Source organism: Tachypleus tridentatus, chromosome 13 (genome assembly GCF_004210375.1).
Source record: "Tachypleus tridentatus isolate NWPU-2018 chromosome 13, ASM421037v1, whole genome shotgun sequence".
Classification (NCBI taxonomy): Eukaryota; Metazoa; Arthropoda; class Merostomata; order Xiphosura; family Limulidae; genus Tachypleus; species Tachypleus tridentatus.
In genome coordinates this window covers 49,780,301-49,804,354 of record NC_134837.1, presented here as the reverse complement: position 1 = coordinate 49,804,354, position 24,054 = coordinate 49,780,301, and the positions used below count along the sequence as shown (strand labels likewise).

General features: G+C 29.0%; 1 protein-coding gene across 2 annotated transcripts in view; it reads left to right on the top strand.

Moving 5' to 3' along the window:
- Positions 1-23,484, top strand: part of LOC143236842 (phosphatidylinositol-3-phosphatase SAC1-B-like) — a 38,488-nt gene extending 15,004 nt beyond the window's left edge. The window contains exons 8-19 of one of the 2 annotated variants that reach the window (XM_076475459.1): positions 2,130-2,317; positions 2,861-2,947; positions 4,161-4,229; positions 4,598-4,677; positions 7,422-7,520; positions 8,156-8,294; positions 8,859-8,928; positions 10,994-11,066; positions 13,167-13,260; positions 15,701-15,802; positions 18,392-18,452; positions 20,315-23,484. In XM_076475459.1, coding sequence (XP_076331574.1) covers positions 2,130-2,317; positions 2,861-2,947; positions 4,161-4,229; positions 4,598-4,677; positions 7,422-7,520; positions 8,156-8,294; positions 8,859-8,928; positions 10,994-11,066; positions 13,167-13,260; positions 15,701-15,802; positions 18,392-18,452; positions 20,315-20,457 — 1,205 coding nt within the window. In that variant the 3' untranslated portion in view covers positions 20,458-23,484. Of the gene's footprint in view, positions 1-2,129; positions 2,318-2,860; positions 2,948-4,160; positions 4,230-4,597; positions 4,678-7,421; positions 7,521-8,155; positions 8,295-8,858; positions 8,929-10,993; positions 11,067-13,166; positions 13,261-15,700; positions 15,803-18,391; positions 18,453-20,295 lie in introns of both variants that reach the window. The other variant, XM_076475458.1, reaches the window with a different exon arrangement.
- Positions 23,485-24,054: the final 570 nt, after the last annotated feature.

Below are 24,054 nucleotides of genomic sequence, written 5' to 3'. Positions count from 1 at the left end.
ATGAGAAATCAAATAAACTGAAAAAACTAAACCAGGATTTGTTTTATCAGAGTTCTGGTAATAGTCAGAATTATGGTCTTTATATACCTCAAGATATTTATCTATTAAAAAATAGCTCTACTTCATTTGTATTGATTCTAATTTACTGAATATTTGGTGTTTATAAAGTTGTATAACAAAGAATAACATTAAGAGCATCAAGATGATTTTGTAGCACCTTTTAATACCTAACCCTTTTTTGCAAAGGGTCAGAGCTGTAAGGCCATGTCATTGCATTTGTTGACTTGCATTCAAAAGTTTATTGAACTACTGTTTTATGAATTTATATCAGTAAGTTTGGAATCAAATTGTAGATTATAATTCAAGCTGTAATAATACATACGAGTTAATTTCTTAATTTAAAAATAAATATTACAATAACACGACTATAGGTTTTAGTGAGTCGTGGTTATGGTGATGCAGCACTGTTTAAAATATCCTTTGTTTGTAAAAACTCAAATTAGTAATATTGACAAGCGAGAATATAAAATAAGAACCTCATATTTTTTTATTTTGCTGAAATATGGCTCATGTACTGAATTAAACACTGTGACCCTATTCAACTCTTTCCATTTTTTGAAATGGTCTCTTATATACTCTTACTACAGTATATGACATGAATAACCAATAAACAGCTTGGAATGTCCCTATAATGGTTTTTTCTGACATTTTAATCTTTGAAAATGCTACACCTTTCTTTCAATCCAAGTTTATAAGGAGGTACATTGTGTCTTTTACCTGCTTGAAGTTTCATATTTTATAAAACCTAAAAAAAAAATCTTAATTACTACACTTTATAAATTATAGTAAGATTCTGTGATTATTACAATTTATAAATTATGGTGAGATTCTGTGATTACTACACTTTATAAATTATGGTGAGATTCTGTGATTACTACACTTTATAAATTATGGTGAGATTCTGTGGTTACTACATTTTATAAACTATGGTAAGATTCTGTGATATCAGTGTAGTTATTTGTGATTTTTTTGGTCATTCAACTGTATATATAAAACCTAACAAAATAATTTTGTTTAATATCCTCCACTTCACCAAGTACAAAGGTTGTAATGAGAAAAGATAAAAGTTTGCTTTACTTCATGATTTATTGTTCAGTGTTTCAAGAAAAATAAGTTTTAATAACTTATTTCAAAATAGTAATAATCTTTATACATACATATTGCATATAATAATTGAAATGAGACTGTATATTACAAAATACTAGTCCACTAAAACACAGCCAAGACAGGAAAATTAAAGGTCAGTTTTATATTACTGAATTCATAGCCTGAGTTCATGTGCAGCACATCAATGCAAGCTGTGTAATATTAGGTAGGCATGACTGGAAGGTCAATATGATAAACAATAATAAATATATATGCTCACATATAGTGTTATAAGATTTTAGCTACTTTGACTAAACATTTGTATTTTTGTGTTACAATATGTAGTTATTCTAGCAGCACAAGAAAAGCATAATTTATCTTTATTTCCTAATTTCTTTATGATTATTAAGAAGAATGGTTAAGTGACAGATCCCACATAGTTAGAATACAGAAAACATAAAATATAAACTTTTACTCAAAACAAACATTTGAAATGTAGTCAGGAAATTTGAGGTTATGTAAATAATATTTGAGATTTTTTGGACAAAGAATAGTTTTCTAATCATAAAATGAAATCACTTTGCACTCAGATTAGTAATGAAATAGCCCCTATTTTCACAAACAAATTGTTGGAAGAAATATTTTGTTGACAATTTGATTTTTTTGCACACAAAATACTTATCTTTACTAAAAGTTTACTACAAAATGTTTTAAAGATACACATGCTGTATCAAAAGTTATAGTGCAAGTAGTTAATGTTTGCAGATATGTAGACAAACTTGTGTATATTATACCAAGCCAGTTGTGAAAGGGTTAATGGACATTAGGACATATTACTGAACATTCAACTGATAATTTTTAACTCATCAGTACTTAAAAAATATAAATATTTCTCTGTAAGAGCAAAAGATTTTAATTGTATATTCAGTTTAAAATTGAAAAGTCTTCATCAATTTTGTTGTTTTCTTTAAGCCTGATAAAAGTTGTGGCAATTAAAACTAGTATTATCAACCAGAAAACATTTTCATGGTGTCTGATTTCAAGGAGAAGTTGCTTACGTGCAGGCACACGATATTTTATGAGAGGCCTGGACTCTGAAGGTCATGTTGCCAATTATATTGAGACAGAACAGATTGTAGAGTTTCAGGGCAGCAAAAGTTCTTTTGTACAGGTAAACATCCTTTAGCATTGTTGTTTTATTTAAGATTTATTTAATTTTTCAAATGGCTTAAAAACAATTCTTGTGTGAGCATTTACCTAAATATTCATTTTATAATAACAAATTAAAATTTATAAAAGTAAATATAGAGAATTATTCAGGTCTACAAAAGGGGGAGGGTCTCAGTTTTGAAGAATTTAGGAACCCATAATCCTAAGTTTATTTTTATAGTATTAGACAGTACATATTTTACTCAACTGTATACAGTTGACTGCATCCATAGAAGTTTTAGACAACATTTGAGATTACTAATTTCAACAGTTTAAAATGCTGTCCAAAATCTTAAATCAATTCCATTACACAAAAATCTCCCATTGAGTTTGGCTTATCACAATGTTATATGATAGGCTCTCTGCATTCTGTCCATTAAATTCCTAAATATTAGCATTGTAAGTCCATAAGCTTATTGCTAACCCACTAGAGGACCTCTAATCAAGTACACCAGACTTCTTTGCCTAGATTTTTTTCTTAATCAAGTGTATTTTATTCTTTCAGACTCGAGGATCAGTTCCTTTGTATTGGACTCAGATGCCAAATCTGAAACGAAAGCCTTCACCTCAAGTTATTAACAATCAGAACCATGTAAGTTTGGCTTAGTTGTGCAATAGTATATATAGTTGTGGTCACTACTGATCATGTAGTGAAATGAAGGAATGTGTAGATGTGATTTTGATAAACATACTTTGTGTTTAAAAACATTATTGTACTAAAAACCTATAACTGTGAATTGTAAGTGATAAATATATTCAGCTATTCATAAGGAGTTCACACAGAAATAGGAACAAAACCTAATTAAGGAAAATAAGAATGTCTAAAACAATCTATAAATGACATTGTGGAGCAAAGTATGCCTTTTCATTCATTACTGAATGATAATCAACTCTTCCATATCAGTAAACTTGTAACATCTTTCAAAACTATATTCAGATGTCAGCATCTCATAAACTCATACTCCAACCATAAGTTCTCATTTAATGCATGAAAACCAATGGCACATGCTAGTATACTACATTATTTTATATTTTTAAAACATAATTCTGAATTACAAAAATTCTTTGTTTGTTGAATAATAACTTGCAAAATATTAATGACTATGTTCAAGCTATAAAGGGTAATAAGTGATTTTGGTGCAGTGATGCAAACTTGTAATACTCAATGTATTTTCTCACTTTATTGCTATTAAAAATCCTTAACACCTTTTATAACAATAAAATATTTGACAGTTTTCTGTATAATTATTTCTCTGTCTTTATTCATATTCTCTTAATTGACTTTCAAGTTAAGGATATGAATGGTTGTTTATTAAAACAGATTAACTACTTGTTTCACTATCATTATTTTTATAACATTACTTGTCTGTAAGATTGCTGGTATGATTTTTTTTTTTAAACAGATGGACAAATGTTAGCATATAAATGAAATAACCATGAATTCCATAGGGCCTTTCAAAGTTTATATTTGCCCAATGTTCATAAAATTTCCTTTCTTTCTTTGTGTAATAATAGTGTTTATATTATATTCTTTCAGTATGCATCATTTATAATCATAAGAATGACCACATTGAAGATACACTCTTGTACATGGTTTCGTAATTGAGCTCATTACAGAAAATGTGTGTTCCAAATGAAAGAGTAAAGCTGAAATGTTAAACAAATAAAAACCTTAGAAAGTCTCTCAAGTTTCATTTTTTTGTAATTATGTATAATATATTCCAGCCACCATTACATAATTAAAAAAAAACAAAACTCTGGTATGTTTTCCTGTCATTATTTTTATACTTTTACATTACTTTCAGATTGATGGTTTTTCCAAACACTTTGACGACCAGATATTTAATTATGGAAGACAGGTTTTAATAGATTTGGTATGATTCAATTTCCATTATTTATATGAAAAACTCTTAAAACAAGACTATTCATTCTTATTGTATTGCAATTAATTATATATTTCAAAAAGGAAAAAATAAGGAATGTTACTGTGTTGTATTTATTTTTGAGATGCAGAAGCCATTCTGTCAATATCAACTGAAGTTTAATAATATCAAAACAAAAACATTATTAAATATTTTATTTGTATATACATTTCCAAATTTTTTCTAGTTTTTCACTAAACATGTTTCTTTTTTTAAGTAAGTCTAGTTTTATGGTTTTATTTACAGATATAATAACTGTTTGATAACTATAAATGAGTGTAAGAAGTGTTTCTCAAAGTTTCTCTAATATTTGTATGCAGGTAGACCAAAGTGGTGCTGAAGGATGTTTGGCGAAGACTTTTGCAGAAATTGTTCGATTCGGTGGGAATCCAAACATAAGGTGACTTATGGGTTTTGAAAAGTAGTGAAATTAGTTAAGTACCATTTAATACAAATGATGATCATCAAAACCGACCAAGGTTTGTCTTGCATCATTGAACTGGAATTTTTATAGAAACCTTAAAAGTTATGTGACTCAACAATCCAAATAAAACTGATATTTTATACATAACTGAAAGTAAATAATAAAGTTATATATGTGTTTTAAATTGTTCATTAATGTATAGTGAAACAAGACTTTTCACAATTTCTAAAACACAGTTGTAAGTTAATTACATTTAAATATTATATGACTACTGATTGTTGTACGAGTGTGCGTTAAAGCACAGTGTGAATAAAGAAACGTTAAAGGTACCATAGACCTACTTGGTACAGTAGTTCTGTGCAACTTAAATGATCATTATTTCTACTTACCTGTTATTAGAATTGTAACATTTGGGATTAAAATTGATAAAAGCTTGGTTTTTAAACTTAGGAAGCTGTTCTTGGATGAAACTAATAGTGGTTCAAAATCTAATTATCATATTGGTGTTAAAATGTACTGTAATTTCACCATTTATTAAAAAAATTTTGAAAACAATAATAACACAATATCATACTAATGAACAAATGATTAAAAAATAACAATATGTATAAGCAATTTGACAAGTTGTAATTAGGAAGATGTGGCAGAACTAAGCCATTAATTGTAATACTTCTTTGCATTGATGTTTTTTTTTAACCAATAAAAATACCCAGAAGAAAAAACAACTATCAGAAAGAATGTTTCATGATTTTTCTGACAAAAAATAATAGTTCTAAGCATGTGTTGTAAATGTAAAATATCCTTTTTCTAGTTGCATAACTAACATACAGTGATTCTTATGTATTCCTATTACATGTTATGTATGAGTCAGAAGTAAGAATGCAGTCTGTAGAGGTATGCAGGAGGAATTATACCTTTCAATTTATGTGCCTACATCAAAAACAAACAACAACAATCTTTAGAATATTCTCTGTGAAATTTAACTGTTTTGCCTGATACTTGTAATTTCATTGTTTTCAATTATCTTTTTGTATTTGTATCAGGTTTCAAGATAATTGTTGTAAGTAAATTATTTTTGTAGTTTATTGGCTAGTTAGTGATTTCAGAGATTTAACAACAAAAGCAGCATGTTTCTTTTTTTTTTTGTATGTGTGTAAAATACTATGCTGCCATTAAAAATCAAAGAGTATTCAAGGACCATTCTTTCCTTTCTTGGTGTATTTGAGTTTGAAATACATTTCTTTTTTTCTGTATAAATTCAGTAACTTATAATTGCAGCAAGGTCATTAAGACCTAATCTGGGATAAAATATAAATGAAAACTATTAATTGTACATATATTTAATTTACAGACATGTGTGTGTGTGTGTGTGTGTGTGCATATATTGGTTTCAAACAAATTCTGCTTTCAGAGGCAATAACATGATCAAAATTACATAATTAAATTTATTGAATTACATGCTTTGACATTTAGAGGTTTTTGATTAATAAGTATCAAGTCATTTGTTAAGTAATGTCAAATTTTAGGTTCATAAAAAGAGAAAGGATTTCAAATACTTTTAATGTTATTTAATCAATAATGTATGTTCCATTATTATCATTTACTTCCTACCAATGATTCACAAGCTTCTCAATACCACTTCTATAAAAATCTTGGGGTTTGGAGGAAAAGAATGTAGGGATGGTAGTTTTGATATCTTCATGTGTTCCAAGCTCTTTTCCATCAAGATAGTTCTGCAAACTTCAGAAGAGATGGAGCAAGGTCTGGAGAATAAGGAGAATGTGGAAGTGTTTACCAGTATAGCTCTTCAATCTTTGCAGATGTAATCCTTGGTATATGGGGCGATGCATGATCGTGATGTAACATAACACCTTTACAATTGATCAAAGCAGGCCTCTTTTTCTTTCAGTGCAACATTCAAGTGCTCTAACTGTTGACAATAGAAGTCTGATGTAATCATTACAATGAATACCAACAACTCAAAGTGGATCATACTGACAATGTCCCTCTAGCTCTAGGGTTGGCTTCTGTCAAGTCATGGAGGACCCATTTTCCAAGTTTTGTCACATTTCCAAGCTGTTGCAGATGACAGTGAACTGTGCTAGTTCTTCAACTGTAACAGCACAATTTTCATCAAGTGCAGCCAGCATCATGCCATCATTAAACTCAATAGGACAACCTGAACATGGTGCATCACTTAAGCTGTAGTCACCTGATCTAAACTTCTGAAACCACCTTCGACATTTCCTATCATTGAGAGACTTCACACCATAAACACCTTGAATGTTTCATGTAGTTTCTGCTGCACTATTGCCTTTTTTAAACTCATAAAGCATTATATGACTAATGTGCTTCTCAGACACATCCATCTTCATAAAGATTTATTTGATTAATGATCTGAAAAAGTGGAGTTGGGTTAGTTTCTTTTATTTGTCTGAACATTTTTATACACATCCTACTACGTATTTTAGTCATTAAAGCCTTCTACAAAGACAGAAATGATGATGCACTTTCTGTATTAAATTTGTGGACATTACTTATGGGATGACCTGACAGTATCAGAAAAATTGGTATTTTATTTATTTTATGAAAAGTCTAATACATTGTATGTAAAAGTTTTTTCTCAGGTATGCTTATTGAAGCTTTGCAAGTCCTTTATGTTTAATAAGATGCACCAAAGGAATGCATGAATTTTAATTCAGTTATACATTTCTTACTAGGTATGAAGCTTTTGATTTCCATCATGAGTGCAGAAAGATGCGATGGGATCGTTTGTCAATTTTAATTGATAAGTTAGCAGCATTGCAAGATGACTTTGGGTTAGTCAGTTGTTTCAAGATTTAGGTTTTATGTGCTTGTGTATCCTTAGTTTAAGTAAAAGCTTTGTAAAGAAATGCTATTGTACTTACATTCTCTTTATATCTCTCTCTTTTTTTTTTTGTCATATATCTTAAAAATTTTGTTTTCAAATATTCAGTACTTGATTAAGTAGTGAGGAAACTTGATAAATAATCATCTTTTGTTATACAAAGGAATTATTGTAATACTAACTTATTAATTAAGCTAAATATATTCAAGTCATAGTTCAGGGCTACAAACAGCAATGATATTATATAGATCCATATTTTGAAATTTGAACTCCAAAAAAAATTTATTTTGGGGAATTTATTTTCAAAACCCATATTATGAGGAAAATATAAGGAAATTGGTTATCAGAATGCCTTCCTCAATTTACTATAGTGCTTACAAGGTTTTAGTTTTCTTATGTATTCCTAGTATTTCTAATCATATTGTTCTAATTGTTATTCATTAATATATGCTATCATTTGAATTATTTTGTTGGCTTGTTTTTTGTTAGGTTTACTTATTAATATTAATTGAATGACAACTTGTTTGTTCTTGCCTGATATCCATCTTTCAAGTCATAATTTATTTATTAATTTTGTGTAAGCAGATATTTTCACATGCTAAAAGATGGCACTGTTGCTTGTGTACAAGATGGAGTATTTAGAACCAACTGTGTTGACTGTCTTGATCGAACCAACGTTGTTCAGAGTCTTTTGGGGAGAAGAAGTCTTGACCAACAGTTAAAGGTAGTTGTTTAGTTGTTGCTTTCTATACTTACAGTATTATTATTATTTTACTATGATCATCAGATTTATGAAAACTATTCCATCAAAGTGTTTCTAATGTCATATTTTCTACCACATTACCTATGTATTAATTTTTAGCATTGTTATACATTTTTTTGCACTGTTAGGAAAACACAGAAATTAATTATCACAAGGTTTTTGTAAACTATTCCCACATTCTTGGCAAAGAAGTTCTTTATGCCTGTTAAAATGACCATAAAATACTTGGTACTTCAAAATTGTTTTACATAACAAACAATTTTATGACAGTATGCATTCTAAGAACTACTGAAACCTGCATTAGTTATGTAATTTGAAGATAATACAAATATGTGTAGATGAATATTATGATTAAAAATGTGTTAAAACTGGGAGTATTTTATGCTGCTAATACTTTGTCTTGTGTAAGTACATATTTAAATTCATTGTTTTAAATGGGGGTAAACGAGTTATTTTTTACTGGAGAAGTGGAAATTGTCTCTTGATCATTATTAAAAAATGTGTTACTGTGTTTTTTCTGTTCAGAGATTAGGAATATTAAGAGATGGACAGAGGATTGAAGATCAAGTGAGCTTTGAATTTGTGTACAGGAATGGTAAGTTTCTTTACTACTGTGTAATGATTAAAGTAACTTACAGTTTTTCTGTAAAGATTATCACTGTTTTACATTAAAGAAATTTGTGCAATCTATGTATTATTTACTCATTTTGGCCATCATTGTTTCTGAAAAGTCATCTCATGTACTGTGGAATTATACTTATTTAAACTGGGCTTTTTGTGCATAGATCTTAGTGAGAAGGACTATATTAAAGCTTTGCACATCAGTTACACTTGCAGATGTATTGATGGCATATTTAGACTGAGTCATCAAGGTTTTCTTTACACACTACAATTCACAAATGAGTTCTGTCCCAAGAAAGAAAACTCAGTACCTAGATGTGTAGATATCAGCATTATTCATCAAACATTCAAGTCCAAACTTTTCATTTTGACACATTCAGCTTTGAAGTTGTAAACTTTCCATTTTCAAATAAGCTGTATTATAGTTGTTACTACTAGCAGCTTATTTGGTAAAATAATATTACTTCAACCTTACAAAACTTCTTGGAAAGAAATTGTAAACTCACTCATGTCTAACTAACAAGATTTCTCTTAAGTTAAAGTACAAAATTAATTCAATTTTGTGGGAAATTAAATATTATATTCACTATTAACTAAGTTTTTTTATAATATTACAAAGTTTTAAAATTTTCACGTCTATACTTTAATTTTTTGTTTAACGTATTATTGAACTGATTTCCCTCTTGTTAGTTCAAACTCTTATTATGTATAGTTAATACTAACTATGTAACAGTTTTATAAATACTATAACATTATGTCATTGATTAAATTATATTAATTTTTGGTATTTGGTTTATTTGCCGTATTTATCCTAACTTCCTTTTCCAAGTTTAGAGCTTCCTCGAATCATCCTGCATTTAGTTTTTTTTTTGTTTTTTTTTGCTTTTACAAAATATTTAACTTTATCACTTTCTCTTGCTTTGTTTAATCTTATGTAAACAATATTGTTTTTTTTTCTAAACCTATTAAGTTGTTTTTCATGAAACATAGTAAGATTTTAGTAAACATTAAGAATATGTTGTACATAAAAAAAAAAATTGAATTTTTTTACAAACTTTTTATACTAAAGATTTATGAGGAATTTACTGAGTTAGCCTGACTCAGATTGACTAGTCTGAGTGCAAGATGATTTTTATTTTAAGAATACAAATATGTTTTTCATCTTACAGTTTTCATATTCTATTTGTGTAACTTGTACAGCATCGTAAATGAGTATTTGTTGTTACTAAAACTTTTAATATGTTATCTCTCATTTCCTTTAACACTAGCTATAGTAAAATAATCAGTGTAGAGTAAAATGGATAGTTGGAAAATATGAAGTAAGTTTAAATTACCCTTTCATTTCTTTCTTCCTAGAATGACTGCATGTTGTTATAGACAAGTACAAAATATTGATTATTACAACAAAAAAATAGTTTTCATATGTGGGTTACAGTGAGGTGCACTGTAACCTGTTCCCTCAGCTATAAAACTTTGCATGAACAAACAAGTCATAAGTATAGCAGAAACTAATAACAAACATTCTATGTTACAATGATGATGACGATCATGAGAAACTTTTATTTAAAATAAGTTTTTAATATCTTTCTACAAATTTACTTATTAACAATGAAACTTAAAATAGATTGTGCATTGTTGCTGTACAGTGATTTGATAGTGTGGTGTAGTTACATTTAAAAATCTTTACTGAATAAAATTTATTACACGTTTCCTTTCATTTTCACATATACTCTATAACATTGTGTCATTTGACAGTATGGTTTTTTTAACTGACAGTCTGGCTTGCCATTTTTTGTTTTACATTAATAAATAAGGAATACCTTAGGTGGATTTTTATTCTTTAGAAGTAACTGTAAGTATGTGGATTAAATTGTATTTCTTCTTGTTTCCATTATATGATGTTCTTATATTGTTAAAGTATGTCTATTTTGTCTTGTGTTGGAAGCTTATTATTGAAAACAATAATCATTTAACAATAAACAAACAATAAACATTTTTTTTTTAAATGTCTTTAGATTAATATTTTGGATTATTTTCAGTGTGGGCAGACAATGCTGATGTGTGTAGCATTCAGTATGCTGGAACAAGTGCTTTAAAAACAGATTTTACAAGGTGAGGTGTCTAACATATGAAAAAAGTGTAGTTTAAATGTAGATTGAGAAAAAACTTAATGTATCAATTGATTAAAGCCAGAAAGTACAAAACTGTAATTGTTCTAAGTTCTACAATTTCAGCTCTTCCAAAGATGCATTGTTTATATCATGACACATTATTTCAAGGCTATGATATCCTAATTAGTTATAACATATTAAGTAAAAAAAGAGGCACTTAGAGAGTCACAATTGTGGTTTAGAAGAAATAATAGTAAGAGTATGACTTAGGAATATCATGGTGGTGTGTGTCTTTTGCATTGCCCTGCGTTGTTTAGAAGATGTGCAACAGATAAGGATATACATAGTTAAAAAAAAATATACCTGAATGATGTGGATCATGTAATTAAAGTACTACAATTAGCTAAGGTAATATTTTTTTTACGTGACAAAGATACTGGATTCTAGGTGCGTGTAGTTGAGGAGCATAGTTAAGTTTACTAGAGTAAACTTAGCTAAAGATATTGGTTACTAGGGTGTAGGGCTCAACAGGACCAGATGGTTAGGGCACTCAGCTCATAATCTGAAGTCCATGGCTTCAAATCCCCATTATACCAAACATTCTCACCCTTTCAGCTGTGGGGTTGTTTATAAAGTTATGGTCAATTCCACTATTTATTGGTGAAAGAGTAGCCCAGGAGTTATTGGTTGGTGGTGACTAGTTATCCTCTCTCTAGTCTTATGCTGCTAAATTAGGGACAGCTAGTGCAGATAGCTCTTTTGTAGCTTTGTGTGAAATTCTAAACAAATAAACTAGGGTGTATGTAGTTGATAGTGATGAAGAATGTATAATTAAGGGTACTAGGATTGATATAACTAAGATTGTTGTAGTACATGCAGGTAGAAGAGCGAGAGGGCACGTAGTCAATGGTACTATTGAAACTAGGTTGCATGTATCTGAAGATGCTGAAATAGGTGTGGTTAGGAGCACTAGAACACAGAGGCATATGGAACTAGAAAGCTTGTGATTTAAGGTGGTATGATGCATACATCTAAGAAAAATAAAGTGGATATGGCTAGAGGTACATGCTTTCAAGAGTTAAAAAGTTTTTCAGAGTTTGAATTTTATGTAGAAAATTGTAAAATCTGTAAATAATTATATTTTGGCTCTATGATAGCAATATGAATAGTATTCATAACTTCTTTATTTGATCATTGTAAAATAAGTGTACAGACACATGTCATTCTCTCCAGAAATAAAGCAATTACAAAATTCTGTACTGTAGTACAAGCAAACAGCATGGCATAGCTTGATGTTAAAATATTCAGTTATCTTGAATTTTAAGTCTATTACACTTATTCATAAATCATACATCATTATTGTTGTTAACATGGCTACAGTTTTATTATCTGTGCTCCACATTCATTAAAACTGTGAGAACATTAAAAGTCCTTCACAAATGGGTATAAGTTAAATGTTATGTTTAAGCTACTTACTGGCTTACATGTGGTTTGACATGAAAATGTTAAGAGAGGGCACTTCAGAGAAAAGAATTTGTAGCAAAGAAAAAAGATTAAAATTGTAAAATAATTTGAAAACAACTTAAGTTTGTGACAACATTGGGTTTTAAATGTCTGTCACTTATGTTCTATGAATTTGCTGAGCTTCAATTAATTATTTTTGTTTTCTCTGGGTTTGGTATAACATGGTAGTTAGTATGTTTGTTTGCAAGTTGAAAGCTACTCAAATTAAGCTTTAGTAGCAATGAGTGTGCACCACATTTATAGCATTGGGTACATTATAACTAAAACAGCCAACTTTTTTTACATCTAGTTGAAAGATGTACAGATTTCTTATGGTGGAAGGTGATGCTTTCCCTCCCTCCAATCTGTTAGTAGCTCAAAACAAGGCACTACTTTGTCTAAATGCTACGAGTCTCTGAACTTGCTGTTTAACCAGTGTTTTTGATATGATTTATTTATTATGCATTAAATATTATTCAATACAGTGTCATGCCACTCTGCTAGCTCAGTGTACTAATTTCAATAGACTGGATTCTTTTTTTCAAATGTTTTCAGTGTGCATCTTTAAAATATATATATCACAGAATTATTTTTGCAGAAATGGAAAGAGATCTGGAATAGGCTTGCTAAAGGATGGCTGGAATACATTGATAAGATACTACAAAAATAATTTTGCTGATGGGTTCAGACAGGTAATAATATTATAAATAACAATGTTCTAAAATTTTGTTAGGCTTGGATATAAGTTAAAGTCTTAGACTTTCTCTAACATATTAAATGAATATTTTCTGCTGAAGGAATTGGCTTATAAATTAGTCATAGGTTTTGGTTATCAAGGAAGATACAATTTGTACGGAACATTCGCTATTCAGATTTCTTTTAATGGATGAAAAGATATTGGAATTAATGGGAATATGTACTGAAAGTTGTCACTAAAGTTATTTGATAAATTTTGTTACAATTTACTTCATCTGCAAAATGCTTAATGTATAACAAGTATACAAGTTTTACTTCTAAAACAATCCAATGTCAGACATTTGTGTTTTCAGGTCAAGATGAAATTCAAATAACAGAAAGAGCTTAAATCTTTAAAGGACAGTAAGAGAAACAATCTTAAATTAAAATTAAGAACCCTATTCTGTCAGGCAAGGATTTACTGAATGCACAAATATTCAGTATCTTAACAACAGTTTTATTAGTTGAATCTAAACATAAGGTATATAATGTGGCAGTAAACAGCTCATGAACTAACACTTAAGTGTTGAATATGATAATAAACAACTTACAAAATGAAAACGTACAAATTGAGTGCAACAGTAAATAACTCATGAACAGAAAACAAAAATGAGTGTGTAAGTAAACAAGTAATAAACTGAACAGTAATTATTGAGTATGACATTAAACACCTCATAAACTTAATATTTCAATACCTTTTAAAATGATATTTTTAAACCCCTCTTCCAGAAAAGAGAATAAAAGTATGTAATCCAACATTTATTTTAGTCTTTTCATAGTTTCAAACAATTTAAAGGTAAAATGTCAGAATATATAAAAAGATAGTACACAAGAGAAAACCATGTTGAATAACAAAGTGTATGTGGTTTTTATGGTATTAGGTACCTGGAGATTACAATATATAAATGTCATTTTATGGAAATATGTAAGAATTGGTATCACTGTTATCCAGGCAACCATTTATAAATCAGGTTTCCCACTCAGGTAAAAATATAGTTCATCCAAATATATCTTCATGTTACAAAGTATAAAATGCTATTTTTTTATAAAGAATAAATAATATTCTGAACAGCTTTTACACATGAATTACCAATGTACTTCAAGCTCAAAGAAAAAATTAAAAGTCAGTATTTTCTTGGTATGTAATATTGTATGTTATTTATAACTTTGACTAGTTACAAGTGTGTATTGTATTTTATGTCATTTGTTGAAAGGTGTATAGCACAGTTAACTTGTTCTCCTACAGTAACCTTTCATCCCCCAGGCAAAGTTAGAAGGTGTTGGTCATTAAAATTGGTTCATTTCTGAGTAACCTACTATATTCAGAATGTGTATAGGTTATGGACTGTCTATGTGTATAAAGTACAAAAACCTGTCTGTCTGCTATCTGACTATCCTTAAATCACTAGACTAATATCAACCAAACTTTGTGGGATGATAGTTTGGAACAAGGAACATATTGCTGGGGGTCATAACCCTATATTATTGATAATTTTGAGCATTTATTATATTTGATGTAAGGTAATAACTACATTTATAAATGGTACCACATCTCTATGCACACAAAAAAGTTATGAAATTTTTTATAACACAACATATGCACAGTGTGGAGGGAAGAGGCTTGAATATCTTGTAGAGTGCTAAAACTGTTTATCTATGGAATAATGCAATGAAAAAAATGGCTGCTACTGTTTTAATAATGCATGAACTCAGCTCAAGTTTGTACTCCAATAGCCACCATAAGACTTACATGAAGAGCCATTTCTTTAGTTATACCCACTTCTTACTTTGACCCATGACCTTTCAACTTCAGCCTGTAAGACACTTTTTAGGTCAATAACCATTAATTAGTTAATTAATCAAATGAAACACTGTAGAAGAACATTAAGATCTGGATGTTCAAAGCAGTTAACAAAAAAAATAACCAAAGAAACATGTCTACAACCACTAATTTAGTTGCTATCTTTTCCTAAAGTCACGTGGACCATTCCACAATGTATACCATGATTGAAGTATATGTATAATGAGTTCTTAAAGCTTATACAAAACATTTGATGACTTAATAATGAATACTGTAATAATATGTTATAAATAAATTGTGTGAAGGTTAGGATTTTTGTGTTATTTGTCATGGCATCCCCCTCTTTTTTTTTTTAAGTTCATGACCCAGACAAATGACAGGTACCTCAGCTTGTTTGTATATAAATGCCTAGTTTGAATTATTAGAGTGTAACAAACTTAGTTTCCTGTTTTTTTATTAATAAGATATGATTGACTTATCTCTGGGCAACCACAATCATTGTACATAAATGCTCATTTTAGAATATCAGAACATGACAGACCTGTTTCTTGGTGACTTTAATTGTAATATGTATAGTATTGATTTTGGATTATTAGGATGCAATAGACTTGTTTCTTGGCAACTATGTTGTTGAGGAGAATGAAGGAGTTTCAAAACTATGTCCTCTGATGGAGAAGAAGGATTGGAAATTCTTGACTGTAAGTACTATTAACTGATGATCTCAGTTTTGGAGAATTCTGTGCTACTTGCCCTTACATAAACTTGATTTGTGTGAAAAGTGGAAGGTTGTTTTCAACTTTTCTAGCTCAGCTATTGTTAATGTTAGTAGCCTATACATTAATCTTTGTATAATTAAGGATTATTAACTAATTTTATATATACACACACACATAACTAGATACTAAAAGCAATTAGTTTTATCCTATTTTTTGTCTGCAAATCTGATGTCTTCAGGAAAGACCTGACAAAGGCTATTTCTATGTTTGTAGTGGCAGAGGTAAGATCCCTGTTTTTCTTGGTGGAATTAAGGAGTGTTATCCACTCAAAAATTTAGAACTTGAGTCAACTAACTGTTTGAATATTTTCAAGGGGGGTGTCCAGATTTTTGCTGATTTCTATGAATACTGGCTAAGTGTGTTATAAGTTAGAAAGATATGTATTTTTATGTATGGTTCACATCCAGTTATTTTTGTATTATACCAGATCTTTTGTATCTGTTGTGTTCCTGAATTCAAACTTTTATTGTTGTTGTCTTTGTTTTTCCTGTCCATTGAGTATTTAGATGGTTCAATGTGTACTGTATCTAAATGTAATCACATTGTGTTGTGGCTTTTGATCACTTTAGGAACTTTATGCTGTTTACATATCCTGGGTGTTTTAAGAGAGACCTCTGACACGGGAGATATGGCTGTGTGTCTGTAATTTTAGGATATAAATATTTAGTACCTGGTATCTAGTTTTTATACACACACACACACACACACACACACACACACACATTTATTATAACTTAGAAAACAAGCCAAAACAAAAATAAATTAAACAAAAAAGTCTCATAATAGTAAAGATACAAATTTGCTCTTTAAGTACAGTAGTTAGCTCCCATTGGAACTCCTATTACTTGTTTAAATAAACAGATTTTTATTTATTATATATTTATTGAAAACTACACAAATTCAGATATTTTTTTTATTTTAACTTAGATATATAGGTTATTTAATTAGTATAAATAATCCTGAAATAAATAACGTTATTAACTCTATTTACCCAGCAGAATTAGAAATTGAAAATACTTCATCTAATACAGAAGCACATTATTTATATTTAGAAATTAAAACAATCGATAAGGATATCATTGTAAATATTGTTCACAAAAGAAAATATTTTGCTTTTCCAATTTATGGTTTACCCTCTTTTAACGGTAGTGTACCATACCCTTCTGGTATAAGCATTATAACTTTACAATTATTCAGATATTGTAAAATTTGTAATAAATTACAATATTTAATCAGGAATGTTGAACTTTTATACATAAATTAATAATTAATGGATTTAAAAAAGAAACTTTAAATAAAATTATTAAACTATTATGTAACAAACATAAGAATGCATTAAATAAATATAAAGAAATAAAAATTAGAGAAATTTTACTTAAAATTTCTAATTATTTTTAGTTATGAATTAGGTTATTTAACAACTTGGCACTAATTGCTGCACTTGCTGCATATAAAGGCTTGTTTAGAGCATAATTGTCACAGTAGGCTTAATAAATTGGTGGTGGTTGGGAGATATACTAGTTTCTGTAGATAACTGAATGGGACACTTCATACCAGTATAATTTGTCTTCTGTGCTATCAGTTAATGTCTTTCTACCATACTGGGGGCTGGAATGCTAACTTCAAGAGGTAAGTTTTCAAATTACTTACCCCAAATGGTAGTACCGTATTTTCTTATTCTTATTTCAATTAATTGTTCTTTACTTTGGAGAGCAGTCACCTTCCCACAACTGTCTGCAGGCAGTGGAGGTTGATATAGGTGTGGGACATTGTGGGCTTGAGCACTCCCATCTCGACCTCATAATTTCTATATCTATTGCTACTCTTTTATTTCTCATGTGAGACTGACAGATGGAGCTTAAGACTGATAGATGGTGTATCCCCACAACAATGTGGGTCCTATCTCCACAGTCACCTCCAAAATGTGGTGCATTTTTTAATCCCACATTATAGTTTGTATTGTGGAATATTTTCAATTAGTGCAACATATTTTATTTAAATTATTTTTGTTTCAGCTTGTTTTTTTAAGTTATAACAAACTAAGATAATTAGTCAGAGGTTTGGATTTACTGTTTTTAATGCAGTCTTTCCTTGTGATTTTGTTTACTTCATGAAAGTATATATACACACACACACATTAGTTAATAGTTATGTATGTGACTGTATAGGGTACACTGATATCCAGTTACTACAATGAGTATCTGTCATTAATCAGAAAAATATTATAAAAATATTTTTTAAGGAATATGGCATTTGATTTTTTATTTGTCGTTTTATTTTTTACTAAACATTTTTGACTGTGCATCATTCTTGCTTAATTAACACCTAACCAGAGTTTTCATGTAATAATGTTCAAAATTGGGTAGGTGAAACTTTATGTATGTTAAGTATACAACTATATCTTATTCTCAAATAGGAAAAATTAGAAATTAATATTTTGAATGTACACCAAAGTGTTGTGTATATATAGACACACACACAAATCATAATTTTTTTCTTTCATTTCTATAGCTTCCAGTTATTCTGCTGGTAGCACTGGCTATGTGTTTCATCTGCCTTCTTATTCCTGCAGGTAATTATTATAATTATGCTGGTGCAACTTCTCATATTGAAATTTGATTTTTGTTTTTGTAACCAAACCCTGCTGAATGTACAAGATATTATGTTTTGTGGATAATTTGTGATATTCACTGAATTATTACAAGGTGCTTAAAAGCTTCAAAGTTTGGGACTGTAGGTGCATGAATTTTTGGCATTTCAGAAGGGTTTTCTATTCTGATTTTTCAAGATACTACCTTGGGACTTAGGGCATTGACCCCATGTGCCAGTGCCAAGTGTTGCTTCTGAATATAAGTACATCCTATAGCTCCAGGAGTAAGAGTAGTGAGAGGAAGCTAATCAAGTTAAAGGTTGAAAGTATTGCATCATACTCTAATAGAGTACTTAGTTATATTGCTTAAGGAATAAGCTTGTCTTGTACTGGTGTTGAAAAAAAATGGGCTGTTTATTATTGTCATGATACAAGATTGCTTAATGTAGATATTATTAATTTATTTATTTTGGGAGTGAATATTTTATGATTGTTTAGTTTAGTTTGTAAGGAGAGTTAGAAGTAATTATTTTAAAATAAATGTTATGACAAGTTTAGTTACATAACTCTGTGAGAGTCATACATTGTTTTTATGACTCATTAATGTCGAAGATATATAGTGAGCAAATGATTTAATAATAAACATATAAATAGTAGAAGACAAGAATAAAACTAGACAGACAAAGACAGAGTGACAAGAAATCATGTCAATCAAAAGAGATGCTCAGACAGAAAAGAAAGGCCTAACAGTTGATTTACAGTAGTATTAGTGATGGTGTTAAAAGAGATAAGATGAATAGTTTATATTTATCGAAGATAACCCTAAAGTAGCTGAACATGCCTGTGTGGACTTTGACAAAAGGTAAATGATTATTTGGAAATAGGCACAAAGCAGATGTTTATTGGAAGTAGGCCTAAATACAAAAATGGAGCAGATTATTTTAGAAGTACTGGTTACAACTGTGGTAACTTCTTGAAATGTAAGTAAACTGTGCTCAGATAGTTTGGTGATAGTGAAAGAGAAAAATAGTTTGATTTGTTGACTAAAATTCTGAAGCAACTGAATTGACCTAAGTAGAATTTTGACAAGAAGAAGAGACTGTAGTGCTTATGATATCCCTTTGATCATCAGTAATGTAAAGAATTTGTTGTATGTGCATTTAACTAGTTCCAAATGTGTATATATGTGTACACATCTATATATATATATATATATATATATATATCTACTATTTTGAAAACAAGTGAAGTTAGTGCTAATTTTTCATTTATTGTTGATTTTATCACCAACATGTCACAGACACCTACTATGGAAGAATCTTAAGCCTAACAACAACACACCTATATGTATATTTTTTTTTTATTATTATTTACTATACTAAACAAGTAAATTTTCTGACAATTATTACTATTTTACATTAATTATTCAAGTATAGTCATCAAACACTTTCATTATATCATTTATTATGTTAAACCTTTTTTTTTTAATTCTCTCCGGAAAGACAAAGCTGCATGATAAACTAGCAATAGAACAAATACCACTGACACTGAATAATTTTTCCTACATTGAAATTATTTTTACCAAATTGCTAAAAGATAGTTGATTAACCAAGAGTAAGATTGTTTAATATTATGTACATATATATAATTTGTTTGAGTGAAAGGGTTTTTTACTTTACAGCTGACTTCTGATAAATTAGGTTTTCTGATGATAGTAGAGTTCAAGATAAAATTTGTTGGTTTTTGTATTTGTTACAGCTTTATAATTTTAGATTTAGCCAGTATAATATGAAATGTTACTCAATATAAATACTATTTTAAGTAGTATCTGTTTGTTTCTTCAGTTCACACCACAGAAACGATCATGTACATGATGTTTTGGGCTGGAATGGTTGCCGTCACATTAAGTGTCATCATGTATTATGGGGTGGAATTTGTAGACTATCCAAAATTACGAGAATTCCGACCAAAGATTAAACATGAGTGATCATATGGGAATGTTTATTCAATTATGCTGAAGTAACAGTTTCAATCATGTCATTATGGGATTATTTTAAATGGCAAGTGTAATTTAAGTGGTATGTGCATGTATGTGTGTGCCAAAGCACTTCAGAGGTTGTATAATGCTTTTTGATTTTTATGTCCAATCAGTTATCAGATAAATCAATGAAGCTTTAATGTAAGACCACTGGTTGTTATTTTAATTGGAAGATTCTTTGATGAACATGGTTGTTAGATGTAAATAAGAATTTGTTGCTTATATTTAAAATCATGCAGATCTGTTCATTTTGAAACTTTATCTCAGGCACATTCTTGTGTTTTTTAATAGCTTTAATTTTTTTATTTTCAAATAAATTCTGCAGATAGAGTTGATCTTGTTATTTTAAGTAGAAACTATAACATTTTGCAAAAAAACATTAAAGAAATGTAGAAGAAGCTTAAAATGTATGTTTCAATATTTAAAATGTTGCAACTACGTTTGGAAACCTATTAATCCCTATGATTAACAAATGAAGCATAAGTAATGTTATGAAGTATTTGACATACATGTAAGTGGTTCAACTATGAAAATAAAATTGTTTGTTATTTAAATAATAGTAGTAAGTAAAACTAACTGTGTTTTATTAGGTTGTAAATAATAATACATTTTCTCCAATACTCATGACAAAAATTTTAATCTTGGCATTCACTACATCTGAAAATGAATGTTGAAGAGAATTGGGTGTTACTTAACATATCTTTGATAAATTAAGTTTTCTTAATGTTCAGTAGTGTAGAAGATAAAACTAATAACCTGTTAAATTTGTTTCTTCTTCTAGAAAAAATAATAATAATAACTCATTAAACTTGTAGGTAGTGTGATTTTATTAGAGTTGTAGCCTGATCTCGAAAGGAAAAGAAAAGATAATAGCTTTATAATTTTGGAATCTCAATTGTAAAATGGATAAAAATAAGTTGGGCTTAAAAAAGGTAATAGCTGGTTAAGCTTTTAACTTAGTCTGGAAAACGAAAGACAATAAAGTGTTAATCTTCTAGCCAAGTCTGTAAAAGGAATGATGACAGCTTCTTAAACTGTATAGTCTGATCTAGAATGCAAAACTTTGTTTGGGGCTAAAATAATAATTATATTTGATTTTCAGTTATTGACAGTGAATATAAATGTTGCCTATTTCTCTATTGAAAATAGTTTGGTGTCGGTAATTTTTTTGCGTCAAAGCCACTCTTGTATAAAATAGTTGTAGCTTGTAAACCAGCTGAGTAACACATATTTTCTTATAGTATAAATGTTAAAATTTGACAAACAGTTGATGAAGGTATACTTTCATCATAAATGGACTGGTATAAAATTGAAATGTCTTTATATTCTTTCAAATTAATCAGCAGGTTATGGGAATTGTTGTATAAATTTTTTTGGTTATGTATATGAACATGTTCATAGACAATCTTTAAATAAGTATGGTGTCAAAAAACATTGAGTCCAAAGAAAAGCTCTAACTCATATTTTGACATAGTGTCTTTCAAGTTCTTTCATGATATAGTAAGTCATTTTGTGTTGTTTTAGCTAGTTTATAGAAAATTATTAGTTATTATTCAGTATCAGTAAAAAAATTTTGATAGAGATTGGACTGGAGAGAAAATGTGACTTTCAAGGTTAAATAATTCTGTTTTGAGTTGGCTTATGGACGTAAAACAGTTTTAGTTCAATCTTATTATGCATTCAAATGATGTTTGTAAAGTATGGTGGGATTTTTTTTATGTATAAAGATTGCTGTAATATTATTAAAAGCTATGATTTAGGTGTAGTATCTGAGACCTGCAAAATATTTGCAGTCAAAGTAGTATCCTTATTACAACAGTACTTCTTTAAATACAAGATTTCTAAGATAATACAAAATAATTCTAACTGCACCCATCAAAATTTACAAGCCTACTTGTCATAAGCTTAACATTAGTTAATCTTTTATTAAGGACAGACAGCCTATATTCATTAAGGAAATACAATAACAATGTAAATTGTGGATTTTTTTTGCTTTAGTTTAGTTGGAGCTAAACTTCACTGTACTTAATACTGTCATTAAATAAACTTATTTTATTCTACAGTCTAATGTTAGACTTTATTAAAAACTCTGATAAACTTTTAAAATGTTATACAGAATGTATACTAAAGCATACTTGCATTCATTGAAATGAAATGCATATACATTTTCAGGACAAATTGAGTATTATTATAATGTATAGAAGTTTTGACAAAATTAGCTTCGTATTAGCACTATATCATGAAGAATAATCAGTCTGTCCTCTTATTTGTATAGATTTAATTACAGTAATTTGTAGTTTTATTTGAAAAAAGGTAGGCAATGGTTAATAGTTCTAACAGTTGTAATAATTATATAAAATCCTGTAAGAAACGTGCATTTTATTAGGTTGAGGAATAATTCGTGAGCGTTTTTAAATAATTTCCTTCAAGTATTACATGCAAGACTATACAATACTTCAATGCATGAACACATTACACCCAAAACATTTATTATAATACTTTATTTCATGTAATACCTAGGTATATAGTATACATTGTTTTAAACGAAATTGCAAGAAATTAAATGCGAAAAGCAGATGGTGTCAAAAATGCTCCATTTTGTCCACTTGACATTCCATTTAATGAGCTGAAAATGAAAGCAATAATTAAAGACATATGAAAATCAAACACACCATCTATTAGAGCAAAAAATTATTTACCAAATGACATGAAATATTTTGAGAAAGCGTTTCATTTATGAATATATTTTGTTAACTTGAAAAAACGCTCACGAATTATTTCTCAACCCAATAGTAAAGTGATTATTTCTTCTACCTGAAAAAACATTCCTCTCACTAAGTGTAAGAGTAAAACATGTATAAAATAACAATGTTTGTAAAGTTTGATGAAATGTTTTTATTTTTTAGACAGCATGATAATCTTTCTTGTGTGAAATTTTTAAATAAAATCATCTGATTTAAAGTTAAGCCTGTAAAATCAAAATCATGTTTGGTCAAGTTGTTTTTTGTTAAATATTTTGCACCTACCGACTTCATACACATCAAGCCATAGTACTAAAGCAAAATAGAATGTGAGAATTACTAAATCCTACCATGAACCTCTTACTATTTATAGAACCTATTATAGTATCTGCTTAGATATGTTGGACAAATATTTTACACACACACCTTTATCATGTTGGTTATCACAGGATAACAATATAAATTATGTTTACAAGTTTTTTCATAAGGTTTTTCTTTGTTTTTAGTAATTTATCATTACTAAAGATATATGAACATTTTAATGGGTATTAATTTGTTCAACAGTGGTAACATAGTAAGATCCATGAAACCGTTTTAGGCCTCTTTAAAACTATTATAATTGCAAGTTTTTGGCCATGTTCTTAGGACTGTCATTAAAGATGGCCTGGTGATGGTCCTAAGAATTGGGCTGAAAACTTAATGCTAAAAAGAGTTTTGATGTGGAGTGTAAATCAATTTTTGTGTATATTACTACTGTTCTTTCTGATGTTTCAAGACATTCAGTTAGAACTAACATTGTGTTTTT